Consider the following 17,278-nt stretch of genomic DNA (forward strand, 5'->3'; position numbering starts at 1 on the left):
CTAATTATGTTTTTGTACACTTCACACATTCACATTATATTACAAAGGATAACATGTAATGCCCTTTTTCTGTCATGAAATTACTTTAAAAAAAATCAAATAAACAATGTTCCTAGTTCTTATTATTTTATCTGTGTATAATGCTCTCTATAGTAGCCTACTATAGTAGCCTACTCCAAAGACTGCATTGTTTTTCATACACATACATTGGATTTTAAAAAATGGATACAACTCTAGATACAACTATTTTTGAAACTCATATTACATTTTATTTTAACAAAAACATGTATTCACTGTTAGTCCTGGTAATTTATTTATTGTTCTCATTAATGTTAAACATGATCAGAATATAGTGAAAAGTGACATGACACATTCTTCAAACTGCTTTTATTGTATCCATACAACAGTTCAATTAACAGTCCAAAACCAAATATTTAAGACAAGGCAATACCGGGCAATACACATCACTTGACAGGTCATGTCAAGTGAATGTCAATTAATGACGTCCTGCTGAACTCATTGATGCGTCATTCCTGCAAAGGATAAAATAAACATTAATTACTAAACTGATAATGGCATCAACATCCCAGTCTGAAACCTAATCAAAAGTATTTCTACAGATGTAGTCATAATAACCTCTTATGCTGGAAACACACTGGACGTGGAAGTGCCTCATAACGCAACACAAGCGCGCAAATAGCTCTGAATATCATTGGTTGGCCACACTGGGCGCGCACCTTGCGTACACAACATTGATGGTTTCGGCGTCTGCTCTATTTTTTTCGTGGCAAATTGGACAGTAAACCAATTAAACTGGATAAACAAACACGTTATTGGGATTATAATGTGTTATTAAAGCAGGGGAAGAGCAGGGGCTATCCCCTCTCCCAACAAACACTGTAAAACTGTAAAAATAAGATAACTGATTAAAACATATCAAAATGATGCATCAAGATTCAAGATTCAAGATGGTTTTATTGTCATATGCACAACAATTACAGAGTAGTCGCTGGCAATGGAATTCTTAAGTCTTGGGCTCCTCTAACAGGGCAATAAGAAGTGTAAGACTTAAATAATAAAAATAAAAAACAACAACAATAACAATAGTAATAATAATGATAATAATAATAATAGTAATAATAAGAATTAAGTGTATAGGAGGAACACAAGGAGAGCAGGTGTGTACATTTACGCACAGCAGTTACAAATACAAACACACAATGTAAATTCATGAGGTTCTTAATAAAGCACGGTAAGACCAGCGCTTTGGGAGCTGACTTGGCGCTCAGAAATGATATCCCAAAGTGCACAACCAAATGATTTTCAGAGCATTTCGAAGCGCTTCCGCGTCCAGTATGTGACATGTGACCATGATTAGAGTATACAAAGATTTGTGAATGATCAATGTTTGTAGTGAAGCCTTACAACCGTTAATATCATGGGTTATAGCCACAACAATCCTCAACAATCTGTCAACAGCCATACAGACTGAAGCAGCACTAAAGAAAGTCCCTCCCATATGTGAGACAGCCCACCTTCGATGAGGTTGTGGTATCCCACTTTAATGTGCTATCAGTAGTTTACAATAAAAAAGCAAATAGGGCTTGTGATTTGACATGCCACTGTATTTGTGGTTAATGCACAATGGGTAAGGTACACTTCAGAACAATTATACTGATATTTACAGTGAATAAACAACAGATTTGGTAACAGGATGGGAAAATCTAGTTACACAATTTAAACACATGTAGCTTTTCCAGGGCCATAGTTTTCTAATTTCATGTGCTTTGACCCTCCAACAATTTAGCTTTCTGCAAAATTGGACAGTAGTCAAAGTGTATTCTACTTATACTTATTAACCTCAAATCATACGTTTACCTTTGCAATGTTGAGTGTAAATTTAGCGCCCCCTATAATAATATGTAATATATAATAATAAATAATATGTTATCAGCACAGCCAGGTGGGCATGTTTTTAGTGCTGCTTCTGTAATAGAAATTGACAGCTGCTGTGTCAGAATGAAATGCCAAACATGCAGTACAATCCACATTTCTTTTTATTTTGACTGGGACTGTTGATCATTTTCATTAATCAGTAACAACTGATCAAATATATGATTTTTAAATAAATGGAAACCTAATACTGTAACCATGTCAAATTGCAATAGAATATTACATATGGGTAAGAGACAAAGTCCTTTGGGACCCAAAAGTCATGCAGATATTTGTATTGACTGTTGATGTGTAGAATTAAGTATACAAATTGTCCCTTGATAACAAAGCAAACTGGGAAGAATTATTGTTAGACTTCAATATACATTGTATTTATGAGGTCAGCCAATATTGTTCAGAGGAATGCTGTGATGCCTAAAACAAAATGTAAAGTTCAAAACACAAAACAAATGTTGCTCCAAAATACTAGCACACTGCTTTAACCGAAACTTACCTCGGTAGATGTCTCTTTGGCCTCAGTACGTTCTTCGCCGATCACAACCAGGTTAAACCGTCTCTATTTCCTGTCTGAATCTCTCCTAGCAGCGCGGTTCTTCCTTTCTGTTGGAGAGAATGAGAGAGAGAATGTCACCAAGAGAAATTCTCTGTCTCCTACAATTACTTACAGAATAGACATCAAGTAATTTTTGTAAACACTTTATTTGAAAATGTTATTGCCAACGGCTGTGTATGTAATTGTTGTGAATATGATAATAAAGAAATATTGATTATAGCGTGAAATTTAAAATAACAAAACGGTTTTGTTCTTTACTACTAGCCATGCCCCACTTGTGTTCTACAATACTTACTGATCAACAGACTTCTTGCAACTGCATCTGCAAAATCCTTGACAGTATATTCCAGGTGATTCTTTTGGTGTTCTGTCCTCCTAGCACCATTAGCAGAAATCTGACAAGACAGAAAGGTTTATCAGATAAAAAGACAACACTTGAATACAATTGTGCAATTATTTTGTTGGCTTACAATGTCAGGCCTGAAACTTAAATTTAAATATGTGAAAAATGTTTCACTGGGATCAACCACAACACCCAAAAGTGCCTTCAAGTGAGATGTAGGTATAGCAGTGGATGTAGCTGTAAAAGTTAACCATATTGTGACCTCTAGACTTATTAGACTACTTATATACGTATAATGGCAGTGTCAAGGTGTAATGGCAGTGATATGTGCCGGTGTGAATAGTTGAAATGCGGGAAAAAAAACAACTGCATTGCAGATTATCGGCAGTCCATCACCACATCTCACTGCCTGGTGTTAAAGGCTCCTAATGATAGCTACCCAACAAACTTAAAGCAACATTATGGTAACTAACACTCAGTGACACCTGCCAACAAGTATTTTAATGCAACTATCAGTGACAACATCTTAACAGTAGCACTACAAAAGGAGAAAAACTTATGTTATAAATTGTGGTTTACTATCATTGTTGTGAAGTGAGAAATGCAAAAGGATTATTGCAGTACATTACCCAGGACACTACATTTTAGTCTCAATTACACATTTTTAAAATTGTACACAGTGAACAGACCGTTAATGACAGTTGACTAAAATGAACGTTATGGTTTGACCTAAAAATACCCCATTTTAAATGTACCGTAAAGGCAGACCTTAGCAGAAATAAATGACTTACCCTTTTTATCCATCCATGATACTTTCCTGGGGATATATTAACCTGAAATAGAGAGGTTAAGCTGTCAAATGAAGCTATTCACAATCTTGTTAACCGTTAGCATTGATGGTAGCTTATTTACCTGTGAGTAGCTTAATTTAGCTTTCTAGCTAGCGCGGCTAGAAAACAAACAAACAAGCTGGTAAGATCAATTTAAAACGGCAAAAGTTTCTGAAAGTATGTACAATATCTATAACAGTAAAACAACAATCTGTTTGACAACAACAACAACTTACCGATAGATGATCAACGTGCGCTGACGTCTGCTGCCGTTTGTGCCTCGTCTCAGGTCCGGACTAAACCAAACGGTCGGTTGAAAAAATAACGAACGAATTTGCTGTTCCGGCCCGGAGCCGGTTTGATTCCGCTAACTGACAGTGAAACGCCAACTGTCTACCGGTTTGAAGGCGGCTCCGGTCCAGAGTCGGTTTAATTCCGCTAACTGACCCTGGAACGCCAACTGCTGAGAGTATGAATACTGTATGCGTTCCACATCCGGAACGGAGTTGTAAAACAGCTGCGACTGTTATACGGATCTGCCGGTTCGAAAGCGGATCCGGTCCAGAGTCAGCTGCTATCTGGGTATCTATGATTTGTAGGCGCACATTTTCCTGTAAACACCAACAGGAAGCAGTAGATGTCGGTAATGCGCCTAAAAACGCTGTTCACCAACCTCCAATAACTCCCACGAAGAAGAAGACTGCAGGATTCAGGAAGTCACCCTCGTGTGTTACGTGTGTTGGTGTATTTCAGAGTAGCACATTTAGCAAAACAAAAAAAATACTAATAAAGACTTTAAAGGTATATTTCTATCGGAGGATTCAACTCACTGGACAAGTAAGTAAACCCTCGCGTATTGTTACCTCGCCCTGTCGCTGTCATGAGTGTTATTTAACTGTTTATTCTCACGTGTTTACCCCTTTAATTGCGTGTGTTTCGATTAGCTGCAGCATGCTATCTGAGCGTAGCATCAACAACATATGAACTAGTTCGATCCAACACAAATTTGAAACGGTCGCGGCGTTTAAAACATCAGACGTTATGTTTTCCCCCATTTAAGTAGGCTACAAATTCCGTTAAATTGTTGAACACTACGCACATGATAAATGTTACGCAGGAGATAGCATTGGCACTGACATACTTATACATCATCACTGTCTAAAATGTTCAATAGTTTTTTTTCTCTTTATCAGTTGTGTATTTGTTGTATTTGAATTGTGTATGTGGTGTTGTTTTTCCTTTGCATTTGTTTGACTCAACATTATAGTCTTCTCTCAATTGATCTCTACAGTATAAATAAAGGTTACGTTTTATTTTTTTATTTAACCTTTATTTATACTCGATATTTCATTGAGGGTGAGAAACAAAAAAACTAAATTACAAACACAATATACGAAAGTAAATGAAATGTGCAATATGATGACACGCACGCACGCACGCACACACACACACACACACACACACAGTGAGACACACAAACATACAGAGACAGGGAGGCACACACATACACATGCAGGCGATCTATTCTTTGTATGACGGACTGTTTATTTCACTTTATTTTGACCAAAACACTTAGGATGTATTTATTGTATTGCACTTACTTTCGATCTTTTGTATCAGTAGCACACGTGAAGCACACACACACACGCACACACACCTTCTTTGCTTCTGCCACAATTGACAGTGTTGTCAATGTATATATTAAGATTACATTTTGTTTTGCGATGTCATGTTGTGAATCTATGTGATGGAAATACACTAAACTAAACTAAACTTCCCCGCAGGTCGAGATGTCCTCCTACACCTGCATCAGCTGCCGCGTTTCCTTTGCGGACGGCGAGATACAGCGAGCGCATTATAAAACCGACTGGCATCGCTACAACCTGAAGAGAAAGGTCGCAGACATGCCGCCAGTCACCGCTGAAAACTTCCAGGTAAGGAAGAGTGTGTGTGTGTGAAAGGGTTAGACAGTGAGACCATAAAACACTCTTTCTGCCTTTTCTCAGGCTAAGATGAACCGATTTCCAACATTTTTGCACAGTTATACTACATAGGATCTCAGAGTTCAATACAGCTTCATGTTTCCACCGGTGAAGTAGGTCTTTAGGTCTTTAATCCCTCCCAACCCTTTCTCTTCCAGGACCGTGTGTTGGCTCAGCGCGTAGCAGCCGAGCAGCAGCTGACAGAGGCGGCCTCCACTGAGGGATGCGCCATCTGCAACAAGAAGTTCTCCACTACCAACGCCTACCAGAACCACCTGCAGTCACACAAACACATACAGGTACGAAGACCAATGGACACTTTACATTTTCTTCCATCTACTGCATATTGCACATATTGTAAATAATATTCCACACATCACCTTTTATTATTGATTATTTTTTAGTAGTTTTACAGGTAGGAGCAATGTTTTTTGTTTTTTTAGAAAGATTTTTTTTGTTGCAGTTTTTCTTTTATTAGACAGATTGTGGAGAATCATAGTCTAAATGGGGCATATTTTATGTTAATTTTTTAATTATATATATATTTTTTTTTTCAATAATCCAAAGAGACATACAGACAATACAACAACAAAGACACAGATGAAACATATCTTGAAGGTGGATTGCTGAAACATCAGTCATAAAAGGGTAAAACAGTATAAACTCAAATAGAAATACTAAGAACAGCACATGTTGATACATTTTCCAAAGCCCATGTTGACGTCCTCAAATGTATTGTTATATCCAAAACACACAGATATTTCAGTTTACTGTCATAATAGGGTTAAAGAAACCAGAAAATATTTACATTTGAGAAGCTGAAATCAGAGAAAACGATTAATCGATTATCAAAATAGTTGGCGATTATTTTAATAATCGATTAATCGTTGCAGCTCTAGTCACCACATTAATGCACTGCGGTCTTCAAGCAGCAAGTTATCTAGCATCATGTCAGATCCATAAGTGTGATAAAACATGATTAAAAACCATCAAAACAGACATTGGGAAGGATTTTTACCTGCTCCGCCATTGTAGGCGCATAAACATTCACCCATCTGTTGCTCTGGCGTGCACCGGCAGTGAGACCATGGAGTGTATATACTATATATGAGTGAGACGAGTGTCGGTTTGTAGCGTTCTCTCTTCTGATTGGATAAAAATTTCGGGATACTCCAATAAGTTTATTTGCCGATTACATGCAAAGCAGCTGACTGAGAGATCGGCTTTATGAAACGCGCACATTATGTAAGTGATCACTGTATGAATAAAGAGCAATTTAACACTTATATTAACATAAATAAACCGCTTACTTCACCTTTTAAGTAGACAGTATGTAGTATATACATGTTGAGTATGTAGGAGGGAGGATGTTAGTAGGTTAAGTAGACAGTATGTAGTATATACATGTTGAGTATGTAGGAGGGAGGATGTTAGTAGGTTAAGTAGACAGTATGTAGTATATACAGTATGTCACAAAAGTGAGTACACCCCTCACATTTCTGCACATATTTTATTATATCTTTTCATTGGACAAAACTTAAGAAATGACACTTTGATACAATGTAAATAAGTCTATTTACAGCTTGTATAACAGTGTAAATTTACTGTCCCCTCAAAATAACTCGACACACAGCCATTAATGTCTAAACTTAAGGCAACAAAAGTGAGTACACCCCTGAGTGAAAATGTCCAAATTGGGCCCAAAGTGTCAATATTTTGTGTGGCCACCATTATTTTCCAGCACTGCCTTAACCCTCTTGGGCATGGAGTTCACCAGAACTTCACAGGTTGCCACTGGAACCCTCTTCCACTCATTTATGACGACATCACGGAGCTGTTGGATATTAGAGACCTTGCGCTCCTCCACCTTCCGTTTGAGGATGCCCCAAAGATGCTCAATGGGGTTTAGGTCTGGAGACATGCTTGGCCAGTCCATAACCTTTACCCTCAGCTTCTTTAGCAAGGCAGTGGTCATCTTTGAGGTGTGCTTGGGGTCGTTATCATGTTGGAATACTGCCCTGCGACCCAGTTTACGAAGGGAAGGGATCATGCTCTGCTTCAGTATGTCACAATACATGTTGGCATTCATGGTTCCCTCAATGAAGTGTAGCTCCCCAGTGCCGGCAGCACTCATGCAGCCCCAGACCATGACACTCCCACCACCATGCTTGACTGTAGGCAAGACACACTTGTCTTTGTACTCCTCACCTGGTCGCCGCCACACACGCTTAACACCATCTGAACCAAATAAGTTTATCTTGGTCTCATCAGACCACAGGACATGGTTCCAGTAATACATGTCCTTAGTCTGCTTGTCTTCTGCAAACTGTTTGCGGGTTTTCTTGTGCATCATCTTTAGAAGAGGCTTCTTTCTGGGATGACAGCCATGCAGACCAATTTGATGCAGAGTGCGGCGTATGGTCTGAGCACTGACAGGTTGACCCCCCACCCCTTCAAGCCCTGCAGCAATGCTGGCAGCACTCTTGCGTCTATTTTCCAAAGCCATCCTCTGGATATGACGCTGATCACGTGCACTCAACTTCTTTGGTCGACCGTGGCGAGGGATGTTCTGAGTGGAACCTGTCCTTTTAAAGCGCTGTATGGTTTTGGCCACCGTGCTGCAGCTCAGTTTCAGAGTGTTGGCAATCTTCTTATAGCCTAGGCCATCTTTATTTAGAGCAACAATTCTTTTTTTCAGATCCTCAGAGAGTTCTTTGCCATGAGGTGCCATGTTGAACTTCCAGTGACCAGTATGAGAGAGTGAGAGCAATAACGCCAAATTTAACACACCTGCTCCCCACTCCCACCTGAGACCTTGTAACACTAACGAGTCACATGACACTGGAGAGGTGAAAATGTCCAAATTGGGCCCAATTTGGACATTTTCACTTAGGGGTGTACTCACTTTTGTTGCCTTCAGTTTAGACATTAATGTCTGTGTGTCGAGTTATTTTGATGGGACAGTACATTTACACTCTTATACAAGCTGTAAACTGACTACTTTACATTATATCAAAGTGTCATTTCTTCAGTGTTGTCCCATGAAAAGATATAATAAAATATGTGCAGAAATGTGAGGGGTGTACTCACTTTTGTGACATACTGTACATGTTGAGTATGTAGGAGGGAGGATGTTAGTAGGTTAAGTAGACAGTATGTAGTATATACATGTTGAGTATGTAGGAGGGAGGACGTTAGTAGGGCTTTTAGAACCACCTGCAGTCACACAAACACATACAGGTATATGACCAATGGACACTGCTGTGTTGTGTTTTTTAAATGAAGGAATCCCAGGGTTCCTCTGAAGTAAAGAAAAGTATGGAATTTAAATGTAGTCATTTCAAAGTCTGGCTTAGTGTGCATGAACATACTTGGTGGTGGTGGTGGGATGGCTTCAACTCTCCTCCTCACTCAGAAAGTTTACCTGGGCTCTTTTTTTTTTTTTTAGATATTTTTTTTTGGTATTTTTATGCTTTATTGATAGTGTAGAGACAGAGTTGAAATGGGGCAGAGAGGGGAGTGACATGCAGAGAACGGCCGCGGGCTGGAATCGAACCCGGGTCCGCTGCTGGCCGAGGCCCATGGGGGTGGGGGGACGCCCTACCAACTGAGCTAAAGGCTCCCTGGGCTCTTTCATAATTTATAAGAAATGTGTGCGACTAATGATGCTGATGTAAATATTAAGCATTTTATAAGCGTTTATTTGAGTAAATATATTTATATTTTCCACAGGCAGAGAAACAGGCGGTGCTCGCTGCCCAGAAGAAAGTGGAGAAGATGAATGAGAAGAACCTGGAGAAGGGTCTGGGTGGGGAGGAGAAGGTGGATCACGATGCCCGGAACGAGGCCCTTCAGCAGGCATTGAAGGAGCAGCAGAGACCCTCTAAGAGCCAGACCGCCCAGCCAGAGAAAAGGCAGAGGCCTGAGAAGCTTGATAAACCTCCCCGCATGATGTGGTTGGAGGAGCAGGCCAAGAGGAGAGGGAATGAAGAGGAGGGAGCCACAGCCGGCGAAGGTAAGGACCAGAGAGAGAGAGAATTGGGCCCTATGAAATCCGTTTTTTTTTGTTTTTTTTTAACGCTCATTTGTCATTAGTTATTAGAGTGTCTCATTAATGTAAATGAAGGGGCGTGCTGTCTGGCTATTGTTACGGCTTTTTTCCCTTGTTCCCTGCGTTCCAAATCTCATACTCCTTTTTTTTTTTTTTATATATATATTCTACATCTGACCATAAAAAGAAGCAAGTTAGGATGCAGTATGCTACACTTCGGACATACTTTTACTAATTTATTTCATCATAACATTGCGCCTTGATCTTGCCTCTTGCTTTTATATCCGTCGCATCCCCAGTTGATTTCATATGTAGACTCACTTCTGGTGAGCACTGGATTGTGGGTCAGAATCGCCCAAATAGGATGCTCATCTCAACACTAAAAATATCGTCCGGATTTAGTAGACATCCGGCTGTATTTCTAACCATACCAAATCGACCACAATAATCGGGACATCCTAAATCTTTTTTCTACCATACTACATAGTAGAAAGTACGGGGACTGGAACACAGCCTCAGCTTTTTCTGTTTACATTTTCTAAACTTTATTTTTTATTTTTTTAATGTGTCTGTCTGTCTGTGTGTGTGTGTGTGCGCATGTGTGTGCATGTGTGGCCGTATCAAACAGACTCAATGGCAATAGTAATTGTTTTTATAAAATCACATTAACCCTTTCTAGACGGCTGGGAGGACGTGGGTGATGATGATGATGAAGATGATGATGTAATGGAAGAGGAAGAGGAGGAGGAAGAGGAGACGATGGATGAAGATGGCTCAGTGTCCGACCCGCAGCCGTCCGCTCTGCCCGGCTCCATCCCCGTCACAGACTGTCTGTTCTGTAGCCACCACTCCAAGTCCCTCAACAAGAACCTCTCACACATGACCAAGGTCCACGGATTCTTCGTGCCCGACGTCGAGTTCATAGTCGACCTCAAGGGCCTCGTACGATACCTAGGTGAGGGGTTTATTTGAATTTTTTTCTACACTAGTCTTTATTGACACAATTTTCTTTTGATAATAAATAATTTTTTTTTTTATAGAAATTTCACCTTTAAAGGGACACTGTGTAACATTTTAAGTAATGTATTAGCTAAAATCAATATCCTCATTCATAAATATGTCCTCATTGGTGTAAAATCACCTCTGCCAATAATCTGAATTATCCTCCTGAGCGGAGAATTACAAATATTAACATTACATTTTGTACAATGAGCAGGCAAGTCTTATGGAGGCATCCATGTTGGTTGGAATGTCATCAGGTGCATTGTTTAAAATTTTGAATTGTTCTTGTACTTGAAGGCCACTGTAGCTTCTGTTGTTATTCAAAAGGGGTGGGGTTACCCAGGGAGCATTGCATTCTAGAACTTTCTTGATGATGTCATATTACACACTGCCCCTTTAAAGAGGACCTATTATACTACTTTTCTGGTCTTAATTTCTTGTTTTACACTGCTATAGAGCAACCTGACACGAATCACATCACAAAAAACTATGTAGATTTTCGGGAAGCTCTTTCTCTTATTTTGGCGATCCAGCACGTCCTGTCAACACTTGAGTGTGTGTGCTTCGGCAATCTCCGCTCCCTCCGCCTGTGCATCGGCCATCTCCACTACCCCCCCCCCCCCCACCCCCCTCCTGCAAACCCCACTCCGTTGTGATTGGTTACCTTCCTTCCGGAACACTTTCAGTGGCGGGAAGCGCGAGCATGGACCTATAAGGGCGCGAGGCAGACGCGAACAGGGAAGTGACAGCATTACCATACATGGAAACATCCGCGTGGTCACGTCACAAATTTTTATGCGACGTCACAAATTATGAAAGGGTAGACCGCTTTGAAGACGTGACTTCTCGACTGGCTAGAATAGTGTTTAGTGCTCTGCACAGACACCCCAGACGGTCAGCAGGGAATACGTCGAAATGCATGCAAGTCATTATTTGATAATTTAGTATGGTTAAGCATGACTATGAATCATCATAACAACGTTTATAGGTCATAAAAGTCAAAAAGCATCATAGGTCCTCTTTAAAAAAAAAAAAAAAACTACAACATACAAACAAAACATGTACAATAACGTGAACATCCGCTAGCTGGTGATTTTTTTATTTTTTTTGTATTATTATTACTTTAAAAAATAAATACATTTAAAATAAAAACAAAACATGCACACAATACATGTGCAATAACATAAACATCTGCTACCTCTGTAATTTTTTAATTATTAATATTCAGTATGTGCTGAAAAAAACTCCTGTGAAATGAACTAGAAGTGTTTTTTTTATGACTCAATCTTTTCTTTTCTTTTCACAACACGCAACAAACAAACACCTGCACCATCACAACCTACAAAAAAAACAAGAGGAAAAAAAATTACCAAAAAAAGGCAAATCTATCCCATGTTACTGAATCTTTTCTTCTTTGTATTTCCAGGGGAGAAGGTTGGAGCTGGTAACGTGTGTCTGTGGTGTAACGAGAAGGGCCGATCCTTCTACTCAGCAGAAGCCGTGCAGAGTCACATGACAGACAAGAGCCACTGTAAGCTCTTCACCGACGGAGACGCAGCGCTCGAGTTTGCAGATTTCTACGACTTCAGGTAAAAAAAATGTTTTTGTATTTTATATACTTTATTTATTTATTTATTTTTATTTAAATTAATTCATTTCACAAATTAAGGTACAGTAAATTACATACAGTACATCTCTCATACATAAATATTATATATATAATATATATTGGGCGCTCCGGTGGTGTAGTGCAGTGCTTCTCAAATGGTGGGGCGCGCCCCCCTGGGGGGGCGCCGTGAGTTGTCAGGGGGGGCGCGGGCTGCCTTGATTTCCAACTGACAAAAAAAAAAAGTTTTTTTTTTTATTTATTTTTTTTTAGTGCTAGCAAGCGCTGTGTGTGCTTGTGTATGGTCATATCCTCGCGAAAGGCCGCGATTTGCAGTAAATAAATGTCCAAGTGTCTCTGTAGGTTATTTAAAAAGAAATCAAGCAAGTAGACTAATAATAACGTTAATGAATTATTGGTTATCGCATGACAGAAGGCCTATTGGCCTATAATAATAAAAAAAACACCACCTTAACTATGTTTACAGTTTAAAAATGTTTTGAATGAAATGCAAACCTCAGTGAATCATTTGCTCTTGTTTCTCTGTCCTGAGATTCACACAGACTGAGCAGTCTTGTTTAAATTTTACAAATTGAGCTAATAAACTGAACTTTGAATGTTTTTGCTGCAGAAGTTATCTCAGCTAATTTTTGTTATCTAATTTGATAATAAGGTGATTGTATGCAGAATGCTCGTGCCAGAAACTCATACAGTGGTTTTGTACAGATAAATAAATAAATATTGGCAGGTTCTCAATAGTATTTCAATTTAGGGGGGGCGCGAAAAAATTTCTGTCCCCTAGGGGGGGCATGACAGAAAATAATTGAGAAGCACTGGTGTAGTGGATAGAGCGCGTACCATATTAGCTCCGGTCTTCGTTGCAGTGGTCGCGGGTTCAAGTCAGACCCTTGGACCTTTACTGCAGGTCATCCCCCCCTCTCTCTCTCTTTCTCTCTCTCTCTCTCTCTCTCTCTCTCTCTCTCTCTCCCCGTCTCCCTATTTCAACTCTGTACTGTCTAATAAAGCTTGAAAATGCCAAAAAATAATCTTAAACAAAACAAAAACACAATCTTAAAGGCCTTTTTAAGCTTTAGTTGTCCAGTTTTATAATGTTTTTGTTTGTGTGTGCGTTAACAGGAGCAGTTACCCGGACAAGAAGGAGGGAGAGGACGCTGACATGGAAGAAGAAGAATTACCTCGTGACAAGACTCTGGAATACGACGATGACACGCTGGAGCTCACTCTGCCCTCAGGTGTGTGTGTGTGTGTGTGTGTGTGTGTGTGTGTGTGTGTGTGTGTGTGTGTGTGTGTGTGTGTGTGTGTGTGTGTGTGTGTGTGTGTGTGTGTGTGTGTGTGTGTGTGTGTGTGTGTGTGTGTGTGTGTGTGTGTGTGTGTGTGTGTGTGTGTGTGTGTGTGTGTGTGTGTGTGTGTGTGTGTACTATTTGAAACAATTTGCTATGATATTACATATGACCCAGAATATTACATAAAAAACAATCAAAAAAAGGACTTATAAAACCGAAATGTCGACCTTCTGAAAATAATTTTTATTTCTATATTCTGATTCATTTCACTTTATGTGTAATGAACCTAGAATATGTGAAAGTTTCCCTTTTTTTTAATCAAATTACGGAAGATACATTTATCCTAAAAAAAAATGTATGTGTAATGCCTTTTTATTTTATTTTTTTTTTCTTAGGGTCAAAAAGACCCGTCTCTGAATCCAAACGAAATGGAAATAAATCAACTCATTTTTATTTGTATAGCCCAAAATCACAAATAAACATTCGTCTCAGTGGGCTTTACATTTCATACAATGGGCGACTGATGATCAAAGGGTTGGAGGTTTGATCCCCGCCCTGCCACCTGTGTCATGGTTGTTGTGTCCTTGGGCAAGACACTTCGCCCACCTTGCCTCGTTTGAATGTCGATAGTTAGCCTGCTATCGGTGTGTGAATGGTAACGTGGGAAAGGAAAACAGGTCTCCCTTGTAATAGAGTCTTCGGTCTCAATGGGATTTACCTGTAGAAATAAAGTTTGAAAAAAAACGAAAAATTATACAATATGACACCCTTAGCTCGGCTGAGAAAAAACTCCCAGTTAAATCCTTTACCGGGATTAAAAAAAAATAATTGAAGAAATCTCAGGGAGAGTCGACAGAGTAAGGGATCCCTCTCCCAGGACGGACATGCTGCAATAGATGTCATAAGTAGAGAAAAATCATGAAGGAATTTGATCATTGACCAGATGTTTACACCTTTTAAAAAGCTATGCCTTTTCATTCCTTGCTATATTATATTTCTCCTGCAGGTGCAAAGATCGGCCACCGCTCGTTGATGATTTACTACAAGCAGCGTTTCGGGGACCAGAGGGCCGTGGCGTTGACCCACAACAGGAACGCAGTGGGCAGAGTGCTCAGACAGTACAAGGCTCTGGGCTGGGGCGGAGAGAGAGGTAACACTGGCTTTAATCTGTCTGTCTGTCTGTCTGTCTGTCTGTCTGTCTGTCTGTCTGTCTGTCTGTCTGTCTGTCTGTCTGTCTGTCTGTCTGTCTGTCTGTCTGTCTGTCTGTCTGTCTGTCTATCTGTCTGTCTGTCTATCTATCTATCTATCTATCTATCTATCAATCAATCATAGGTAACACTGGCTTTAATTATTCTTATTCAATTCAATTCAAACAACTTTATTTTAGGGATGGGGCCGATATGGCTGCAATCTACGTATCGGATATCGGACTGACAACCACGATTTAAATTTTTTTTTTAAGAGTCTCTCTCTGTCTCTCCCTCCCTCTCTCTCTCTGTCTCTCGGTCGCTTGCTCTCTCTCTCTCTCTCGCTCTCTCTCAAAAAATGTTTTAAATATAACAGAATAGCATAACAAACAGATGTACAAAATGAAACAGTGAGGCCTGGTGTAGCATATCATTCCGCCCATGTTGTGGCAAGTTGAAATAACATCTCTCTCTCTTTCTCTCTCTCTTTCTTCCAGGCTTCGGCTCTGTCCATCACAAGCAGAAGGACATGCAGTATGTCCAGCAGATGAAGACGAGGTGGATGATGAAGATGGGTCAGAAGAACAACTCAGTCCTACAGAAGCATTTCAGATTACAAATCATATTCTAGACCAAACTTTCTCAAATTTAACTTCTTTGCAATTTTTTCAATCATCACAATACAGTGGCAAGAAAAAATACATTGGACTTTTCGATCACCGCATAATAATAGTGACACTTTGGGATGTGTTTTAAGGAAATTCTGGTGTTGCTTTGAGGTTTCAGAGATGAGGAGGTATACAGCTCCGGAAAAAATCAAGAGACCACTCCAAATGTTCAGTGTCTCTCATTTGACTATTTATAGGCAAATGTTTGAGTAGAATGAACATTTTGATTTTATTCTACAAACTACTGACAACATTTCTACCAAATTCCAAAACATTTTTTGTCATTAAAAGCGTTTTCAATAAGTAATGTAGAGATGAAGATTTAAGAAAAATCCAGACTGGTCTCTTATTTTTTTCCGGGGCTGTATACAGAAATACTCAGACCAAGCCCTTATGGCACCATCAACCATGCCATGTTCAAAGTCACCTAGACCCCCTTTCTTCCCCCATTCTGATGCTCGGTTTGAAATTCAGCACGTTGTCTTGACCACGTCTAAATGCATTGAGTTGCTGCCATGTGATTGGCTGATTTAGCTATTTGTTTTATACGGGCAATTAAACAGGTGAACCTAATAATAAAGTGGCCAGTGAGTGTACATCATACAAGAAGTGATTTTACTTTTTTTTCCTCGTAGGAAACCAAGCATTCAGACTCCCAGATTTAACCTCTGTCTTCTCATTGACTTGCCTGTAGTAACAACCACCTCCATTGCATAAATCAAGAAGATAAAATGATATTGAAAGTTTTTGGCTAGAGTTAAACCTACGGTAGGATAATAAGAAAGAGCTGGTTGCTACTCTGTTGGACTCTAATCAATTTCACAACAAACAATTCCTTAAAGATGCTACGAGGAACTTTTAAATATTTCTGAAACAGTCTCATTTTTCCTCTGATGATCATTAATTAATGTAACAGCAAACGAGACCATCAGTGCAAAGAATGCTATTTTTACATAGTTTTTCCTTAATGCCTTTGTCATGGGTATATACGCTCACCCAGGAACAACAGCTGGTGTGGTAAAAACACTACCGCTTTTGTCCAAAGGGGGGCGCTGGAATGAACACAAACTGAAAGTTCCTCTGAGCACCTTTAACACAATTCCTTTTAACTAACGACAGATTTACATGTGTATCATTGAATGTGCTTCTAATACATGCAACCTAATAAATGTGTTTCATATTTATTGGACATGTGGCCGTCACTCTTTCTTCCTTCAATAAGTCTCACTGTTTAAGGGGAGAGCTGGTGGTGTAGTGGTCATTGTGTTAGTATATCGTAATTGGTATCAGTAGCCCAATCAGTTTAGCTGTCGGCCGATGATCAAAGGGTTGGAGGTTCGATCCCCGCCCTGCCACCTGTGTCATGGTTGTTGTGTCCTTGGGCAAGACACTTCACCCACCTTGCCTCTTGTGAATGTCGATAGTTAGCCTGCTGCTATCGGTGTATGAATGTGTGTGTGAATGGTAACGTGGGAAAGGAAAACAGGTCTCCCTTGAAAAAGAGTCTTCGGTCTCAATGGGATTTACCTGTAGAAATAAAGGTAAAGAAATTATTTTCCGATTAGTCAGATTTATCAACGACTGGTTCAAAAAAATACAGTAAAATACAATAAAAGTTTGAGTGGAAGTTGTAGTTAAAGACCTACTTCCCCCGTGGAAATATGAAGGTGTATTGAACTCTGAAGTCCACAGTGCAAACATTTTAGAAATCGGTTCATCCTAGCCCGAGAAAAGACATAAAGAGTGTTTTATGGTAACATGTAGGGTTAGGATTAACAGGACAGCTGGGCCAAGGGAAG

At 39.6% G+C, this 17,278-nt stretch overlaps 1 protein-coding gene and 1 long non-coding RNA gene across 2 annotated transcripts; one reads left to right on the forward strand and one right to left on the reverse strand.

Moving 5' to 3' along the window:
• Nucleotides 1-396: 396 nt before the first annotated feature.
• Nucleotides 397-4,169, reverse strand: LOC307255944. The gene is made up of 6 exons (XR_013845049.1): nt 3,916-4,169; nt 3,762-3,798; nt 3,641-3,682; nt 2,802-2,901; nt 2,447-2,553; nt 397-533 (listed from the first exon to the last, which is right to left on the reverse strand). It is a non-coding gene; the product is annotated as an uncharacterized lncRNA (long non-coding RNA).
• A 228-nt stretch (nt 4,170-4,397) lies between these two features.
• Nucleotides 4,398-16,668, forward strand: znf622 (zinc finger protein 622). The gene is made up of 9 exons (XM_080033534.1): nt 4,398-4,516; nt 5,464-5,613; nt 5,820-5,960; nt 9,394-9,676; nt 10,392-10,667; nt 12,141-12,303; nt 13,458-13,573; nt 14,631-14,774; nt 15,309-16,668. Exons 2-9 carry the CDS (start codon nt 5,470-5,472, stop codon nt 15,440-15,442), a joined length of 1,401 nt encoding a protein of 466 aa, XP_079889660.1. The 5' UTR covers nt 4,398-4,516; nt 5,464-5,469; the 3' UTR covers nt 15,443-16,668.
• The last annotated feature ends 610 nt before the right edge of the window (nt 16,669-17,278 follow it).

Source organism: Ammodytes marinus (assembly GCF_949987685.1).
Source record: "Ammodytes marinus genome assembly, chromosome: 9".
NCBI classification, from domain to species: Eukaryota; Metazoa; Chordata; class Actinopteri; order Uranoscopiformes; family Ammodytidae; genus Ammodytes; species Ammodytes marinus.

Excerpts from the sequence above, each read along its gene's own strand:
- znf622 (XM_080033534.1), top strand. The coding sequence starts at position 5,470 with ATGTCCTCCTACACCTGCATCAGCTGCCGCGTTTCCTTTGCGGACGGC. Across the intron at positions 5,614-5,819 it reads TCACCGCTGAAAACTTCCAG|GACCGTGTGTTGGCTCAGCG; the intron begins GTAAGGAAGAGT and ends TTTCTCTTCCAG. Across the intron at positions 10,668-12,140 it reads GGGCCTCGTACGATACCTAG|GGGAGAAGGTTGGAGCTGGT; the intron begins GTGAGGGGTTTA and ends TTGTATTTCCAG.